General features: G+C 40.7%; 1 protein-coding gene across 2 annotated transcripts; it reads right to left on the reverse strand.

Moving 5' to 3' along the window:
• Window positions 1-7,327: 7,327 nt before the first annotated feature.
• Window positions 7,328-14,915, reverse strand: LOC105058357 (uncharacterized). 2 transcript variants are annotated; one of them, XM_010941252.2, is made up of 7 exons: window positions 14,206-14,895; window positions 13,997-14,080; window positions 13,768-13,865; window positions 13,354-13,673; window positions 12,902-13,136; window positions 10,242-10,446; window positions 7,328-7,667 (listed from the first exon to the last, which is right to left on the reverse strand). In XM_010941252.2, exons 1-7 carry the CDS (start codon window positions 14,296-14,298, stop codon window positions 7,581-7,583), a joined length of 1,122 nt encoding a protein of 373 aa, XP_010939554.2. In that variant the 5' UTR covers window positions 14,299-14,895; the 3' UTR covers window positions 7,328-7,580. The 2 variants fall into 2 exon arrangements, with proteins under 2 accessions (XP_010939554.2, XP_073105563.1); XM_073249462.1 differs by lacking the exons at window positions 7,328-7,667; window positions 10,242-10,446 and adding an exon at window positions 10,454-12,587 and having other exon boundaries at window positions 14,206-14,915.
• Between the last annotated feature and the right edge of the window lie 4,220 nt (window positions 14,916-19,135).

Raw genomic sequence — 19,135 nt, forward strand, 5'->3', positions numbered from 1 at the left:
TATTGGCGAGCCAATCGGGATACGTGGATTCTCGGATGAAGCCTGCTTCGAGTAGCTTGTCCACTTCTTCGTCGATGGCCCTCTGCCTCTCTGGGGCGAAGGATCTTTTCTTCTACCTCACCGGCCTCATCGTCGGGTCGATGTTGAGTCGGTGAGTTATTGTTTCTGGGGGATGCCCGATATATCTGCTGCCGACCAAGCAAATATGTCGGCATTGGCCGTCAGCAGCTCCGTCAGTCGGCGTCGTTCGGTGTCGGGCAATTGAGACCCGACCCAAACTTTCCTGTCGGGATTTTCTCCTATCGAGATCGCCTCGAGCTGCTCGACCGGCGAACCTCGTTCTTCCTCCTCCCGCTGGTCCAGCTTGTCGATCGTCAGAGAACCCCTCGACTCATCGCTTTGAGCGGAGATTTGGAAGCATCGTCGAGCGAGCTGTTGATCTCCGCGCATCTCCCCGATTTCGTTTTTGATCGGGAACCGAACAAGGAGATGGTACGTCGAGACGATCGCCTTGAGGGCGTTCAATCCGGGTCGTCCAAGTATGGCATTGTAGGCCGAAGGAACTTGGACGACCGCGAAAGTTAGGGAGACCGTGCTTTACCGTGGTTCGGTGCCGACCGTCACGGGCAGGGTGATTTCTCCTTCTGTCATGACGGCGTCTCCGGCAAAGCCGATCAAGGGCATGGAGACCCTCTTGAGTCGGTCAGTTGACAGTCGCATTCGGAAGAAGGTCGAGTAAAACAAAATATTTGTCGAACTTCCATTATCAACAAAAATTCGTTTTACATCATAATTCGCTATTGTCGCCGACACAACAACAGCATCGTCGTGGGGAGTTTGGATGCCCCGAACGTCGTCTTCCGTAAAGGTGATTACGTCGTCCGGGCGCGGCTTTTTCGTCGGCTCCCCTCCCGCAGATGTCCCCGGGCCCAGCCGCTTGGAGATCATGTTGATGACTCCGACCGTCGGCTGGTTGGTCGCCGGCTCTTCAGTCGGCTGGGGGCGTCGATCGGCAACTGGTTGGGTCGGCGGACCCTTCCAGAATTTGCCGAGATACCCCCAGCGGATGAGAGCTTCAATCTCATCCTTCAACTGGATGCACCGCTCGGTATCGTGGCCGTGGCTTCGATGGAACCGACAGTACTTCCGATGGTCGAGGCCTTTTGCCTTCAGAGGCGGAGGCCGTCGCAGATATTCCTCCCCCTCGATCTCCATCAGGATCTGCGCACGGAGAGCGGAGAGAGGAGTGTAGGAGTCATACCTGGGGCGTGCCGGCCTCGAAGTCTGTTGCCGGAGTGACTTTTGGATTCGTCGGGGTGGCGAGACCCGACTATTGGTCGGGGGCCTGCTTGGTTCGGCGGGCTCCCGACCTTTCCTCCGCTTCTCTTTCGGGCCTCTGGGCTCGGCCAAGCGTCGGTCGGACGCTCCTTCGTCCGTGCGCATATATTTGTATGCGCGCTCCAGTAGCTCGGTATAAGTTCGGGGGAGGGTCTTGTCCAGAGAATAAGTGAATCGGGACGCCCTCAGGCCCCGCTTCATGGCTGAGACAGTCATGTCTTCGTTGAGGTCCCGGACCTCGAGCGTGGCCGCGTTGAATCACGCCACGAAGTGTCGGAGCATCTCGTTTTCCCCCTGCTTGAGGGAGAAAAGGCTGTCCGACGTTCGCGGCGGCTTTCAGCTGGTGCTGAAATGGGCCACGAACGAGTGCTCGAGCTGTCCGAAGGAGTGGATACTTCCCGATCGGAGACTGGAGTACCAGGCTCTGGCAGCCTTGCAGAGCGTGGCGGGGAAGCCGATGCAAAAAAGAGCATCGGTTGCCCCTTGGATCGTCATGAGAGCTTTATAGCTCTCGAGGTGGTCGACTGGGTCGGTGGAGCCGTCGTATGGCTCCACGTGCGACATTTTGAACCGACTGGGAATCGGCTCGTCGAGGACCAGTCGGGAGAGAGGTTGGGCGGTCTGGAAGTCGACGTCGTTTGAAGACTTCTGGCCGTCCATCTGCAACTGGGCGAGTCGGCGGTCGATTTCTTCGAACCGGCGCTCGTAGTCGTCCGCTCGTCGATGCTGGGAGACCCCGGGAGTGGAGTCTCCGAAAGATTCTGAGAGGGAGGCCGACGGTGTGCGCGGCCGCTTCTCTTTTCTTGCCCGTTCCAGCAGGGAAGGAGAGGGCCGCTGGGACCGTCGGTCGTCGCGCCATGGTCGTCCCTCCTCTTCTCCATGGGAGCGCTGTTGGGGGCGCTCGCATGGAGGCGACAGGGATCGGCGCGGTCGTCGGCGGCTGCTCCTGGAGGGCATCGGTCGGGCCGCCGGTTGCTACTGGAGGCTTTTGACTGCGTCGGTCAGTACGGTCATCTGCCGTACGATGGCCGCGATCTGGGCCTCCGTGGTCACTGCAGGGCGCGGAGAACTAGGCTCCGCCGCCGGTGGTGGCGGGGAGGCCTCTTCCCGGCGGGAAGAGCGCCTTGCTGACCCAGTGATTCTCGATCGTTGAGCTCTTATCTTTGTCATGCTGTCCCCTTCCTGGCGCGCCAATCTGTTGCGGCCAATCGCCTCGTCGCCCGATTGCCGGGAAGCGTGCACCTGTAAAAATGAGAAGTCCACTCTGACCGGAGGCGGCTCCGGCGGGGACCCTCCGACGGTCAAGTCAGAGAGGTGACTGGGCAACAGTGAAATGTAGACAGAGGGCTCGATCGAGAGAGAGAGGGGGAGAGAGGAGCGAGCCTGTGTTTTTGGGAGTCGAGAGGTGAGAGAGACGGAGCGGATCGATCCCCCTGCACTGTTGCCTTCCCCGGTTTATATAGTGGAGCACGGTATGGCGCCGTCATTAATGGCGCGGACAAGTGAGGAACTGTCAACTCACTGTGGACTGTCAGAGTCGCCGTGAAAATGTCACGTCGCCGTGCGGCTGTCAAATCACCAGGGTTGACAATGCCCTCGGCGGGACAATGCCCCTAGGTAGCCGTGCCGCATGTCGCTGTCAGAACTGACAAGGTCTGGCGGCTGTACGGCGATTGGAGGAGCCGACCGACCCAAAGTCGGTGGCCAGCTGAGTGGTGTCGGGCCCCTCCGTTGGTCGGCGAGTCTTTCGTGAGTCGGCCATCGGACCTCTGGGTTCGGTCGGTCGGGAAAGGTGCGCCCGACATATCCTCAGTCGGTCGTGAGCCGATGATTAGCCGGTGATGGCATCCGCCAGTCGGTCGCTCCGATCGCCGATCGGTCGGGACGGCCGTCGGTCGGTCGGGCCGCCAGTCGGTCGGTCGGTGGGTATCCCCCAACAGAATGATGTGGATTATTATGGTCATGCATCAGATGATCCAAACAATTAAAGAGACCAGAATACCCCTTTTTCTTATAGGGGCAGGTTTAAGAGCTCACAGAACTTTGGCCAGGAAGATTTCTTTAAGAATAAAATTTAAATTACACTGGACAATTTGTGGTTATCAGAAGGTAGAAGCTATTAGATTTCAACCTGTTTTAGGAAAACTCGTCATTTGGTCATTATATTTTTATGTGGAGACTCTAGGGTGATTAAGAAGTGTTAAACAGGCTAGCTATTACAAAGCCAATGACAAGAGAATACCCAAACTCCCAAAGTTGCACACCTAGAAAATTTTTGAAGATCATTGAAAGAGAGTTTGGTTGCCCGAGAATTCAATATGTGTTTAGGAAGTGAGTAGACTTTGCAAACGTAGTTCACATCCCTGTCTGATTTGGTTTCCTCAAGACCAGGCTATTTATCAAGGATGAGCGTAAATCCTAAGATGACAAATCTAATGGATATGAATCTGATTTGATTAGAAGTAAAAAGAGGAATCCGACCTAATTCGTCCTGGCTCGACCTTTTAAATAAATCTACTGTATTGGCTTGCATTGTAAAAAGGAAGCTAGTTTGAGATCAGTCTCGTTACAAGAAGGGGGGGTGGCTCTTTTATTGTGGCTATCAAGTTGGACACAGACCAAGCTCACCCTCCAAATTTAGGTCTTAGATTAGACATTACAAGCTTGTTTTGGTTGATTTAGATCAAGCTAACCCTAGATCCTATTCAGACCATCTCTATCCCTATTATGTGATGAAGTCTCCACAAATTTCGATACTCAAAACTCATGGTCAAACTGGTGATGGGATCTGGAGATCCCTTTCATGGCTCAGCAAATCCTGTACAAAATTTGTAGGTCACGCTAGGAGTTGATTATGCTTTCTCTTTATTTCACACTGAGAAAATGACACTTAAAACTATGTAGCCAAACTTCACGGCCACTTTGATCTTTTTACCAGAGGATCTAGAAGGCACAAGGAGACAGAATAATAGCACGCGGTCGTGTCCTAACAAAGCTAACGTCAAGTCCACCTTGTTTTAATTTTTAAATCTTTTCAGGGGTTCAGACAGAGAAGTGGGATCTAACAACTGCTAAAGTTTGAGATTCCCACGCAACCTGCCATTTTATATTCCATAAAAATAAACAACCACCAAGTGCTGAGAGGAAAAATGGCACTCGTGAGTTGTACACCCTATACTTTAACGACCACCATAGCATCAAAGGAGGCTTCATATTCTGTCGAAGGAGGACCAGATCGAACATCAGATTGCCGGGGAGTTCACTTTTTTTCTCAGCATTCTATTTCAGATGCTGAGATTCATATCATTTGAGCATATATTATCTGTGCTCGATAAAAAAAATCATCATTGAGAGAGACTCTACCATCATGATAGACTAGATTCAAGATGATATAATGCAATTGGAAGTCCACCCGCTCCTTCATAATGTTCGGATCTATCTCTATGACTTCGCTACAGTGTCTCAGTATGTCTTTTGAAAGGTAAATAGTATTACTGATTGGATTGCCTCTTATGTAGTTCAACACACTAATGACTGGCTCTGATGTCAGAATCAGATTTATCTGCGAATCTTATAAGATATTTTATTTTTTGATTTTTTGGGATGTACTTATATTAGATCAGTGTGAGCACCTACTTGTATTAAAAAATAATAAAAAAAAAAAAAAAAAAAAAAAAGAGGAGAGATCGGTGGGGGCCGGGAGGATAATACATGAAATATGTAGCCAGTACAAGATGGTTAAATTTCCTCGGACCAATCACAGTCCCAGGGGTATTTCCATACAGAACTAGTTCTGAACAACCAAATAATGCATTCTATAATTCAAGCTTGGATTCAAGTGACCTCAAGGTATAAGAGTGGCGAATCTAATAAAAGGATAAGATAATGCTTTTCTAAGCCGCACCTTTCCCATTCTCACAGTTCCAACTGACCACATCTTACCCTCCTTATCCTCTCAGCTTTCACCAGCCTCTCTTCCGTCCAGTTTATCAGATGGTCTGAAAAGAACCACTTCATTAGGGGCCCGGACGCAAAAAAGGCCATACAAAATTAAAGTGGACTTGTCTTAGAAGTGATATTAAACTAGAGCTGGTTGCCAATTGGCCTCAGGTCTTGTCTTCATTACATGACCCAGAAAATTGACAAAGAGAACGATGGGAAGAAAAGTCATGGATAGGGACTTATCTGACTTACTGCCTTCAAGTGGCTTTAGCTCTTTTAGATTCCTTTTAACAGTTCCTGAGGTTGGTGGCCGCGATGATTATTTCCATGAAGCCTCAGACTCGGTAAATGGCCCTTGAATGATCTAAGAAGAATGAAAGCTACCAGCTCATGTCTTTTAAGGAAAGAAAATAGTGGCGGATGAGAACATTTTCGGCCTAGAACTTTATGCACTGAGTACACCTCTGCTTACGCGAGAGAGAGAGAGAGAGAGAGAGAGAGAGAGAGAGAGAGAGAGAGGAAAGAAAAAAAAAAGGGTCATCACTCTAACACTGATAATTTGATGATCCGACATGAGGAACACTTGATCAGGATCACATCATTTACATTACTGCTACAAACAATGATGAGTCACTGGATCTTTTGTTGCTGACAATCCAATTGGGAACTTTGCAAACCTACACAAAAGCCAGGCAAGCTTCTTGATGGATCCGTGATCCAAGTTTCTGTTCCTACACTAGAGGAAGTATCTTCAAAATGTAAATCATGAGTACTAATTAAGTTATTGCTTCTGTCTTTGCAAATTCACTCTGATTTAGCTATGTCTATTCATCTAGCATTCTTCCTTTTTTCTTTCGGAGCGAAAATCTTAAGAGCTAATGCCACTTATGACAAAAAAAAATGCTCCGTTTATAAACAAAGGGGTATGACCACCAAGCTAACACTCAGGTCATTATTCATATAGCATTTCAACTTTCAAAAATTTTTACTATTAGAATTTTTGTTGCCTAATGTATTTTGTGACAGCTTGTATAATAACTCATTCCCGCCACCATCTACTCGGATTGTTGGGAATCCAAGAGAGTCAGGGTCTTCAAGATTTCAAACACCATAGAGGATACTTGCTCAGCTTCTCTACTCCAATTCTCCTGCTGCTCTGGTGTGGTCCAACCACAGTGGTGGTTAAAATTTCATTGTGTCACCAAAACCTAATTGCACAACTCCTCAATCTGTGTGGATGAGAAACTAAGATGAAATAAGTCTTTTTATTGTATTCAGAAAAAGGCAGCCAAGCAAACTTAATTGGATCAAAGTCATCGAAGTACATTTGGAAGAGTCAGAACTCTCAAAAATTCCTTAAATGCTATATCAAAGGAGACCCTCCAATAAGAAAATCTTGTCTGATGCTTGTGTTAAGGTATGGCATTTAGAACTACATCTGCAGACTGCAGCCAAAGATGTGCGATAGCCATAGGCCTTTTTAGACACATGTATAGCACTAATGTTACAATCTTGTATATAACTCTGGTTTGTGTAGAACGCATTGAGAGTACTTCTATCTTGTATATAGGGCTGATGCCCTTGTAGTTTGTATCTAGTTACAATGATCAATAGATACCAGTTCACTTCTCATTGTTCATAGACTTGATTAAATTGACACATTTCTCAACCTGTTTACCTTTACTTTTTCAGCCAATCAGTAGATTCAACCCTCAAGAGTTTAAATGTGGTCAAGCTTGCTGCAGTCTAGGGATCTAATAGCAATATGGCTATCAAAAACTCAGGTTCCCCAACAAATGTGGACTAGCTCGTTGCATGTCGCTCCCACGCAACCCAGGGGGAAAGGCCAATTTCACTACTTGAACTAAACTCAAACATTTAATCTACAACTAGGTTTATATAAAGCTTTCCTTTCCAAGGGGACAACCCACAATCAAGGAATGACATCCTAGTTGCTATCCCAGTAAGATTTGCCAACAGAAAGATGAAAACAACAATTTGGAAAAAAAAAAAGAAAAAAAAAATAGAACAAACGAGAGGTGGAGTATTTAACATTAAACCAAAACTTTGTTATTTTTAACTTGAATAGTTTGCCATTACAAGAGAACTAAATGTTTCATATTTGAGCACATTATAGGAGCAAAGACCATAATATACATTAGACAGCAATACTAATGTTTGACAATATTAATCTCTTGATCAGACGTTGCAGGCATTGGCCTCCTAACTAAAATCAAAGGCATTCCATGTTACAGTTATAACTGGGGTAGTAGTAGTTGAAGACGCACTATCCATGAAGCTTACTCATTCTGGATGATTATTGCCTCCTCTGCCACTCCCCAGCAACAGCTGCCAGGTTTCTCCCCACAGAATGCGGGACAGCAGCTCTGCAATGAAAAAAAAAAAAAGTGATGAAATTAAAGCTCGGTTTATAAAATGAGTATTCTAGTATGTTGCTGTCTGAAGAAAAGAATGTAGATATTTTGGGAGAGGGTGGGAGGCTGGTAGGTTTATGACGAGATTAATTTAAATAACATTAATCAGCAGCCATAAACTACAGATATCTTCTTATACATAATTTTCCTGCATCACAGCTACATTGGGTGGTTTTTATTCCCTTCAGTGCCTTCCTCAACTGACACAGGAACAGGAAGAAAGCACATCACACATGTAAAAAAGAGCATAGATTAATTAATCATCAGGTAGTGAGCACTAGTACAGTCAAGGACCTGGTCCATAAAAAGCCATCCAAATGTTACCCTATGATTACAATTGCATATGATTGAGGTGGCGGATGGAGGATCTATGTTACATGGTAGGATTAGTGGAAGATGAAGGCTCTATATGGAACTTGCTTAAAATTTGCTATCCAAGGGGTTGCTCCTGCTTCATAGTCTCACTCAAACTTTCACCAATTATTTTTTACCACACATCATTATCATGAATATATATAGATGACATAGTTCAAGTTGCTTAAGTTCATTCAAGGAACATGCTAAATTTAATATGAACTTCATAACAACATTGTTGCAAGATCAGTTGATATTTCTAGCATACTAGGCCAGAGATCTTGAATTCATACTTCTCAGGCAGCACTGCTTATGTTTTACACAGTGTTTTACACAGTTGCTCTTCCTCTCAAACCTAAGGTAGCTCCAACTTCTACCGAAGTTTCTTAAAACCAAATTGTGCAACCAGTGTGACTCATATTAGGATCAAAGGGAATAGATGACATAAACCACCAAAAATGATAACTATGAATTTCACACACACACACACGAGTTTATATTTTTAAGACAACGCAGCCTGTGTGTGATAGGCAGGTGATACTCAAGAAACTGATATCCCTTTTGAATTTGTTCCTTCAAGTTAATTCCATAGCTAGGTCCTAAAGGTGTCTGTGAACCAAATGCAAGGTCTGAAGTTAGATATACATTAGAGATTTTCATCCCAGACATGACTTTGCATTTTTTTTCCATCCTTTTACGGCTTATCTTTCACCCTTCATAAGAGGGCCCAAAAAGTATGGCTCTCAAATCAATACAAGTGGTCAATCTCTGTCTGAACAGAGAGAATATTCAAAAGTGCAAGATCTAATCGGGCCTGCATACTATTCATCTCCATCACAAGCAATATCAGTCATCTTTTTCTACTGCCTGAGAGCACAAGTGACTGTTAGGCTACAGCACTTTGTAAATGATTTCATTTTCAGAATTTTAAGATCTTTCTTTGAGTGACTCAGAGGCAAACAAAAAGGCAAGCAGTGAGGAAAAGAATGAGAAGAAAATTGTTTGAGAAAAAAAACAGGGTCCTGAGGGAATTGAAGGTGGACAGAAATGATGGAACAAGGTTAGCAAAATTGGCAAGGCATTCTTATCCCTCTATCTCCCTCGCCTTCCTCTCTTTCTAACATTTAGGCACCTATGTTTTAAGATTAAACAAACTGCATCAGTCCTCATCCGTGGCTTCCATATAGAGATTGAACTCAAGAATATCTTTCAATTTATGAAAGAGGAAAGATTACAAAGTTGAGCTGTCTTAGAATCAACCCTGTTAGCTACTGTCTGAACCCCCAGATATCAAGTGTTGTGACTCCATTCTTGCAGGTGATATAAAGTGCCATTACTCAAACTAAAAAACACGATAAAAGAAGCTTGAAGGATGAATTTCTCTAGAAATCTCTTCAGTTATCTGCCACTGCAGAATGTTTTTTGTATGGCTAATATTCTAATAAATCCTGTTCTCCTTTCTTTAGAATAAGAGTAACAGAAGTCACGTCAATGGAATCATCAGAAATGTCAAGTGCATCCCATACACTCTCTGTTAAGGTCCCCAAGAAGATTGTGAGACAGAAATAACTGCAAGGCCTTATCCCATTTACCACTTCCATTCCCAAAACTACCCCCTTGATGTACTCAAATCTACTTTCAAAATTTATGGCCTCTGGTCCTCCAGTCTGCAGAACATAGTTTCTGCCCGTGCTTACTAGGATTTTAATCCGACAGTACCGCCGCTGATGCTATTGCTTCCATTTTTCCAATAAACCACCACATGAAAGTGGTGGTGATCTTATTTCCATCCCACCAACCTGTCCTCAATCAACATACCCATGCAATCTACTATCCTACTACTCATATCAACTAAGCTATCAACAATACAACATAATATTTAAAGGTTCCCTTAAAACAAAACTAGATTATTACTTGATGAAGATTTTCTAATCATCATAATTGAATGCTGTAATAATAACGTACAAACCTACTCCCTCCATTTTTGGGGTTAAAATTGACATGTTTAGGCTTTAAATAAAGAGAACCATTAGTTAAAATTTTTGTGCAGGCATTTAATACTTCCAACTCACAGATAATTAGCCTTGTATGGAAGTGATCAATAAGACATGCTTTTTTCCAATTCTAGACTTTATTCCTTTCTGGGAATAATTAAACAAATTAAGTGCTTACCTTGGAACAGGTGTATACGATAAGAGTCATCCAACTCCATCCGTCTGGTGAATAAGCTGATGAACCTTCAGCAGCTTCATGCAGAAAATACAATAATGGGGGCATCAACTGCAACTCATAATTTCGTGGTGAACCACAAAACTTGCAGGTGTCACATTCAGCCAAGTCAGTTGTAGCCAATAGTGGACTGCCACCATATGAATATCTATAGAAGAAGGAAGTAAAGGACCAGAAATTAGATTTTCAAAGACCACCAAACATAAATAAATAAAAAAGATCAGGCCTCAAAAATCAACAATGAAGATGTTATACCAAGGATTCTTGCTGTTGATGATGATCTGCATCATAAAGCTGATATGAATTCAAAAATCTTTTTTTTTTTTTTGAGGTTATTTGCCTCATCAAGTAGCTGTAAAATATATTGCTTTAATGGTTTGATATGATGTTTTGCATGATTTACAGTCTACAAGAATCTGAACTTGTTGAATTTTGGTTACACATGTTTTATGATGTCTAGCTCATGATCTGTTGGTGTAGAATTTCAGTTTACGTGTCTTTCTATATAGTTTAGAAAACTGATATTATTAACACTATCATTCTTATGCTCTGATATGGATTAGAGGCCTCAAAAATACATGAATTTTGTTTCTTAATGGTTTTTCTTTTTGTTGTATAGATATGCATTGGTAGGGTTGAAACCTCAATCTTTCAGGAGAGTAGACCAATCATACATATGTGCGAGTGTGTGTGCATGAGTGTGCATATGTATAGATGTATGCACGTGTGTACATACATATGCATGTATATAACAGGAAAAGCATGAGTTGAGCACCTTGGATCTGTCATTTTTGTCCATCTAGAGATTTTTTAAAATTTATCTTATAAACTTTAGAAACAAGCATTCAATCACGAGTAAAAATGTTGACACATATTTCACCATGCACATAAATTCTGCTACTCTCTCTTTGTGATCCTCTCTTTCCCACAGATTTTGTTTCTTTCTCCTCTTTCTTTCCCACTCTCCACCCCACCTCCTCCTCCACTCATCTAATCCAACGCCATGTCTCACACCCACTCCCTCCAGCATCCTCTTCAATCCATCTGATCTGATACCAAGTCCACATTGTCCTTTTGATCCAAGCAGAGTAGCTTTGCTCCATCTAGTTTCAACTGCATATCCTAATGTCTCTATTCTACAATAAGAAAGATTGGATCTATTGTTGCCGAGCTATGAAAATTCATACTAACTCAAACTTAACCTCAAAGCAATTATATATTATTCTTTCCCTCTCTGATAATGGTTATATGTGGTGATGCATGCAAGGACACATGATCCAACATTCTCCCATTCCATATGCCAACAACGCCACCACCTCCTCATTTTCGGCCAACCAACACTAAGTACCAAAAGGAAAAGCGGACAGGTGGATGCTGTCCTCACACTAGCATCTTGTTTTGTGCAATAGAGTATTTCCAATCCCCCCCAACCGCCACTAAAACCGCCATGCAGATGTCTATCTACTTCAATTAAAATGCCAAGATAAAGTTGAACAAACTAAATATGATTACCCTTGCAGTGCAGCTTCTAACATCCAAATATCTAGTTAAGATTGACTGACTTGAGCATCTATCAGTCTAAAAATAAATTTACATATGAAAAATTATTTAAGTTGTATGACATAGTAAACTTAATTATGCCAAAAAAAATGCAAAATAAATTAATTTTTACTTTTTATTCAATCTCTTCGTCCATATTTAGTTCTCATGCCTATATATATTTAATTATTCAAAAAACACAAGATATCTTTTTATTTAACAGGGAAGTTTACTATGACAAAGGGTGCCATTTAAGATGATGTTAATTACTGGCCTAATGATTTGAAACAGCCCATTAGTTTAGCACAATGCTTACCTTACCAAATGCAACAAGAAACAATATAAACAATATAGGTATCTGCTAATATAATAGATGACATCAAAAAGCAACTGCTAGAAAAAAAATGCAGTGCTAATTTATGCCAAAAAATATGCAGGCCATCTCGTCATTTAGAATCTGGATCCAGTTGTATCTTACTGAAATCAAGGATTTAGGTCTCATGGTATAATATTGTGCTATTCACTGGTTGGTACAATATGTACTGCTGTGCGTACCAACAAAGTCCACTGGCTGGTAGCAAAACAAAAGAAAAGGGGTTTAAAAACTAAAAACACGCTTGAGCTTGGTAAATGGAATTGGCACAACCTTGGTATATGCTGGTTTGCCATTACTCAATCCCAAGAGGTGCCAGGCACCGGTTCTTGGCCAGTACGGCATGGTACACACCAGTATGTCCCACTGTTTGAATCCTTGAATATGAAACATATAGGCAAAAGAAATTCATTAAAGCTATTTAAGTTACATGTGCATATGGAGATGTGATTAGCTAACTCAAATGCTTATCAAATATGAAGCATGCTGAATGAAAGTGAAGAAAAGGCAACTTGAGGAGAAAATAGAAAACGCCAACACCACCATCATTAAATTCCTCACCTTTGTCAGCCTTTCATATTACCTTTTTTTGAGGTTATTGGTGACTGAAATCTTTAAACTACAATGTCTTTAGTTGAATTTTACTTGATCAAGAATTTGATAAACAAGAGAGTTACAGAAATTACAATACCTGAAGCACTGCTCTGGATGTGCATCCAACTGTTTCTTGAACTTCAAATAAGTCCTATCAGCACCCAAAGCTGTATCATATTCATATGTTTCTCCTTCCCACTTTTCCTCATCTTCAGTATCAGTAGCAGTGTTCTGCTTTTCTTTAATAGAAAGTGAGGAGTAGCTAGCACAAATAGTATCTTTATCAGCAGTGGATTGTTCCTTCTGGGAGTACATATAAAAGCAAGGCACAACTGCAATCATAAAAGCAACAGTAAATGCAACTGCCACAACTTTGTGCAGTTTGAAAGTCTAAATGCAGCATATTTTTGCAAGCAACTTCTTCAAACAAGCAGGGCAAAATAAAAAACTGAACTTCAGTTTTATGACTTTGTCTTTTGCTACAAGAAAGGTCCAGTAAAAAAGGTCTAATTTTTCACAGTTATTATAAATGAAACGAACAAAATGTACCAGGTATGCTGGGACTATTTACTCTAGGCTTAGTTGCCATGGCTCTCACAGTGGAACCGGAATGTTTCGAAGTGCTTTGTTTCTTGGATTGAGAAGCTAGGGAAGCAGCTTCTGAAAGAGCCCGTGCAAACTCCTGCAGATCCATATCACTATCACTTTCATCTTCTTCTCGTCCAGAACCAGTAATTGAGGAGTCCTCCTCCACATAATTGTTGGTTTTCGAAATGGGAGCAGAGTCTTCTTCCAACGGCTTTGCTACCTGCCCATTATTATCCAGCTGCATCTCACTATGATACTTCTGAACTCGAAGAGCTCGCCAGCTGCAAAAGATTGTGCCACCCAAAAGTTTAAAAGTATGACAACCACAATTCATGGCAACCAAAAATGGATTGAGCTGAACCTTTTGGAACAAACCTACGAGGGTCACCCCCACATTTCGGCATTGGGCAACCAAGAATATAGATCACACGCTCTTCAAGATTCAATTTTGGAAACGAAATTGGAGCATAAACCTGAAATAAGATGCGGCAAAAGCAACCAAAAAAAAAAAAAAACCATAAATCACACGACACCCTAGACTGAAACTTTTCCTGAAAAAAGGATAGTTTTTATATCACTTGGTTTAAAATAAACAAGAACTGGCCTGTGCCACCAGACAAAGATTCCTCCCGCATACACTACAATGAAGAAGATCGTCCTTCATACCCAAATCTGGAGTAGGCCAATCCTGAGGGGAAAACGAAACAGATGATATAGTTCAGACCTCGGCAGCGTAATTGGCACCGGATTGTAAAATTTCGACATGTATAAGCGCAAGCTTTCTCTAAATTCATCAAAATTGGTTCTACTTACAGGCAATCCGCCAATCTTTGTTGTGTAATGATCGGCTTTTTCACGACAGTCCTCCGCCCAAGGCCCGGGCATGCCCAGTATGATTTCCCCCATCTTTTGGCCTTATCAAACCCAAAAATCTTTACTTGAAAAGATTAAAGATACCAGCTTTTTAAGTCCTAAGCCTCCAAAATAGAGAGAGAGAGAGAGAGAGAGAGAGAGAGGGGAGGGGAGAGGCGGGTGGGCGGCGAGGGGTTTAAGGGGAGGCGAGTGGTCTAATAGGTTCAACCCGGTATCTCGACCCTCCGATCCAGTGTACCAGATTGCGACACGTCAGCGACGTGTGGATCCGACGGCCGATACATAAATCTTAGAGTTTGGTGGGCGCGGGCGGGGAGAGAAACGGAGTGCCCGATCCCGCAGCCTCCCTCTCTTCTCCCGCCATCTCGAGACCTCTCTCTTCCCCACCAGCGCTCTCTTGACCGCTTATTTCGCCTAGCCTCCCCAGATCAAATAGCCCTGAGGAAGTTGAGACACTGATGGCAGCAGGATTGCAAAAGAGGATGGTGACAATTATGAAGGAACCTCGATAGGAGGAAAGGGGAGGATGAGGAGGTGCATAGCGTGGCAAGCAAGAAGGGGAAAGAGTAGCCAGTAGGGGGGACGAAGATGAGATACATACATAGTTACGAATATATTTTTTTCATGGTATGTTTGCGATGATCAAGTTCGTTTTTCATGCTTTGGTTGCAAGCGTTTGGTTGTCATTTTGGTAGGTCGACGACAATCTACTTGGTGCTCAAGGTGGCCATTCAAGCGTGAAGCAACAAGAAGAATGCGAAATGAAGAGTAATTCTTTCTGCACCGCGTGCATCCGATCACGATCACGTAATGCAATTAATAATAAAATAAATATTAAATATTATTTAATTTTTTTCATCAATTTTTTTGTGACAAAAATATCATATCATTCTTAGATCAAAAAAAAATAATATTATTATTTTCTAATACTTTATATAATTTTATGTAAATATATATCACATTCTAAATTATATATACGACTTCATGTATTTTTATATGATACTCTATTGATTATTATGATTTTTTGATACTTCATATGATTTACTGAATCTTTATATGATATCCTAAATAATATATATCACTTCATGATTCCTTATATAATTTGTGTGAATATATATAATATCCTGAATAATATATGGTTTTCTAATACCTTATATGATTTTCTATGAATATATATAACTTCTTGTATCTTTATATAATATCTTGAACAATATATATGACTTTCTAATACCTTATATAATTTTTTATGACTTTCTAATACCTTATATAATTTTTTATGAATATATATGATATCTTGAATAATATATATGACTTCCTGTAAATATATATGACATCCTGAACAATATATATGACTTTCTGATGTCTTATATGATTTTCGATCAATATATATGATATTTTGAATAATATATATAATATCCTGAACAGTATATATGACTTTCTACGTGTTTATATGACACCATGTTGAATATTATAACTATCTGATACCTTATAGGACTTTCTATTGGTTATAATAACCAATAAGATATCATATAAAAACACAAAAATCATCTATATTATTCATCATGTCATATATATTTACAAAAAGTCATATGTATTATTCAGGATGTCATATATATTGACAGAAAGTCATATAAGGCATCAAGAAGCCATATATATTGTTTAGGATGTCATATATATTTACAGAAAATCATATATATTGTTCAGAATGTCATATATATTCATAGAAACTTATATAAGATGTTAGAAAGTCATATATATTGATCAGTATATCATATAAAAATATGAAAATCATATATATAGTTCAAGATGTCATATATATTCACAGAAAGTCACATAAGACATCAGAAGATAATAATATTGTTCTTTGTTTATTCTACGGAGGGAAAGAATATTTTCATCATGAAAAATCTGATGAAAAAAAAAAAACTAAGTGACCTTTAATGTCTATCTTATTATTAATTGCGCTATGTAGTTTTATGTAATTGGACAGTGCACTCCATATCAATTTTGCTGCACCGTATGTGATGCACAAAGAATTTCTTGCTAAATGAATTTGACACCTTGAGATGGACTAAGGTCTAATTAAGGATGGTCAAAGGATTCTTATCCTTGATGCTACAAATTGTCCATTTGATATGGATGACACCGTAATACGCCGGTTGCCAAGAAAGTAAGATCATATAGAGCCTACTTTCAAATACACATCCAAGAACCCACTCTCTTGTCCATTTTTCATCTAAAGTCCAAAGTTGATGCAAGTTTGAATCTTTAGGATATATGTGGATCTTCCTCATGCTGAGAATCGAATGAAACTTCTACGAATATTTCTCTCTCTACAAAACCTTGAACATGGATGGCTTTAGATATGATGAACTCACCAACGCAACATATTCATGAAATGATTTGAGGGTAAGATAATGTGTTCCTTCTATGTAATATATGATTCATTTCTTACTCTATTCGCATGTAGAACCTGTGTATTGCAGCGGCATAAAGGCTGGCCTTTCGGAAAACTTTTGGAAGAACGAAAGAAGGTAATGACCTTTTTAGTAACGAAGAGTTAGCCTGACAAGCTAATTGAACAAAGATAAAATTTGACCCATAGGCCACATCCTTGCTTAAACATATGTGCCCTAATGCATTTTCCAAATGGGATCCTTTGTGGTGCTATTTTTAGTACAGCACTTTTATAGATAATTGCCACATCATCAATCTTGGAAATAGATGACTCTTCTTCATCTCCACTTGCATCGTATATCACATTGAAAATGGATAAATTCATGGGATAGATGAGAGCTACCTATCTCCGAGATGGATAATGTGACAGCGATCTATAATAGTACATATTGCACACAGAGGATCCAAACTCTACATTGTCATTTGCCGAATGGGGAAGGCTTGGATGAAAATTGGAGACAAGTTAAATGTTGCAGATCTATAACTTTGGCACTTTTGGTTGGGTCATAAGTCAACTCAACTTCAACCAAATAGTGAAACTCAACAATCCAAATTGTTATCCGATCCTCAAACTCAATCACTTTAATCTGAGCCCAACCCAACTATTTTTTCTTTCAATGCAAATTAAGGATTAGTTTGGGCCAAGTTAGATCATGCTAGACTAGGTTGGATCGAGCATGGTTTCGTTTGAATTACAAGTCCCTCCTACACACGGTCGGTTCACACAGTAAGAAAAAGATGAGCATTGGTCTATGGCCTAATCTCTATGAATTGTTTTGCAGAAAATGACGAAGAGCATGAGCTACTTCATAAAGCCAAAGATCATAAGATGCTTCTCCGGCCAAGCATGAGATGACATGCTTACATTCTCCCACATTAAGGAAAGGAGGAGAATCATGCTGCTGTTGCTGCTTGATTAGAGTATTTTTCGAATCTTTGGTTATAAAAATGCTCGCTTTTATTGACTATTTTTGTTTTTGTTGGTTCATTAGCTTCCAATCCAACCAATTATTGGTGCACAACTTGTAAATTCGCCTATAGACCTTCTCTGTTACTTGCATTATATGTTATTAGTATTTGGCATGTGCAATGTACATACTTTATTCAAGAGAAGTGCGAGGATGGAAGAGTTGTGAAGGACCCTGACAACATTCTATACTATGCCAGGATAAGCAGATCTTATCCATTTGAGAATGCATCAAAAATTTCATGAGAATAGATGCTGTGCAAAGGCTTTAATAAAAGAATCTGGAAAATAAAAAACTAAGGCTTAATTGAGTTTGGTTAGCAGTGATGGAATTCTAAAACTTTTGCATTACATATAATAGAAATATGTTCACATAACTTGCCCCTACTTCTCCTAGGTCCAATTTTGTGTTTGCAACCATCGAGCTGTTTCTAGGTCAAAATTTTTGATAGCAAATCAAATATTCTTTCGTTGACAACTAATGAGAGGCCTAAGACATGCAAGCCCAAGGGATCAAGGGCGCTCAACCAAATTGCTGTCTCCTTGCCTATCATCTCACCTGAAATTCTTCCTTATGTACTACTCTTGATTAATAGTATATAACATTTGGCTGCCTAGCTATAATCTCTATATTATTCCACAAAAGCAACTGAATAAGATCAAGGAGGTAACCACAAATGGATCATCTTTGATCCAAAAAGTGAGGGAGAGATGTAGAGCTAAATGGCGTTTTGGTCTTTTTGATAAGTTTATAGGTAGGAATGCTAACTAACAGCTGATCAAGCTCCCATGAATTAGGGTATGTGTCAGGTGCTGAGTGATTTATCCGGGTTAAACCTTGCAGTCTTTCCACCTATCGGCCAACTTCCGCGCACCAAACACTGTATCGTGAGAAGGTCAGTGGAATTGAGAGGAGTTGAAAATAAAAGAACTTAGAACGTATACCAAAAAATATCATACTCCGAATCCAAAATTCAGATCGGATACGTGATGGCCGCACACTCCTTAAAGCAAGTCCTAAAGAATATACAAGACCAAATTAAATCATTACAACCTTACCAACCATAATATTTAATTTCAATAATAATTCATAAAACTTGCATAATTACAATTAACATTCCTTCAATTCTCTGATCAGGTATCAATGATACTCTATCTATACATCCGCTCACTTACAATCCATACCATAGCCAACCATGGACATCTTGTAACTCTGAGAAGAAAAGAAAGATGAAGGGGTGTGAGCTTTACAGCCCAGTAAGAATTTCTATATCACATCAATATAATAATATAATCTGAAAATAAAGATAAACAATAACACATAAAAGTCGATGTTCACTGTCTAAAATACTGTAAATATTTATAAATTATTTATTTTATCAAAAGAGATGCATTATCATATGTTAATAAGTGAAATAATTTTATTCAACGATTGTTTCATGTTTT

The sequence above is a fragment of the Elaeis guineensis genome, chromosome 15 (assembly GCF_000442705.2).
Source record: "Elaeis guineensis isolate ETL-2024a chromosome 15, EG11, whole genome shotgun sequence".
In the NCBI taxonomy this organism is placed as follows: domain Eukaryota; kingdom Viridiplantae; phylum Streptophyta; class Magnoliopsida; order Arecales; family Arecaceae; genus Elaeis; species Elaeis guineensis.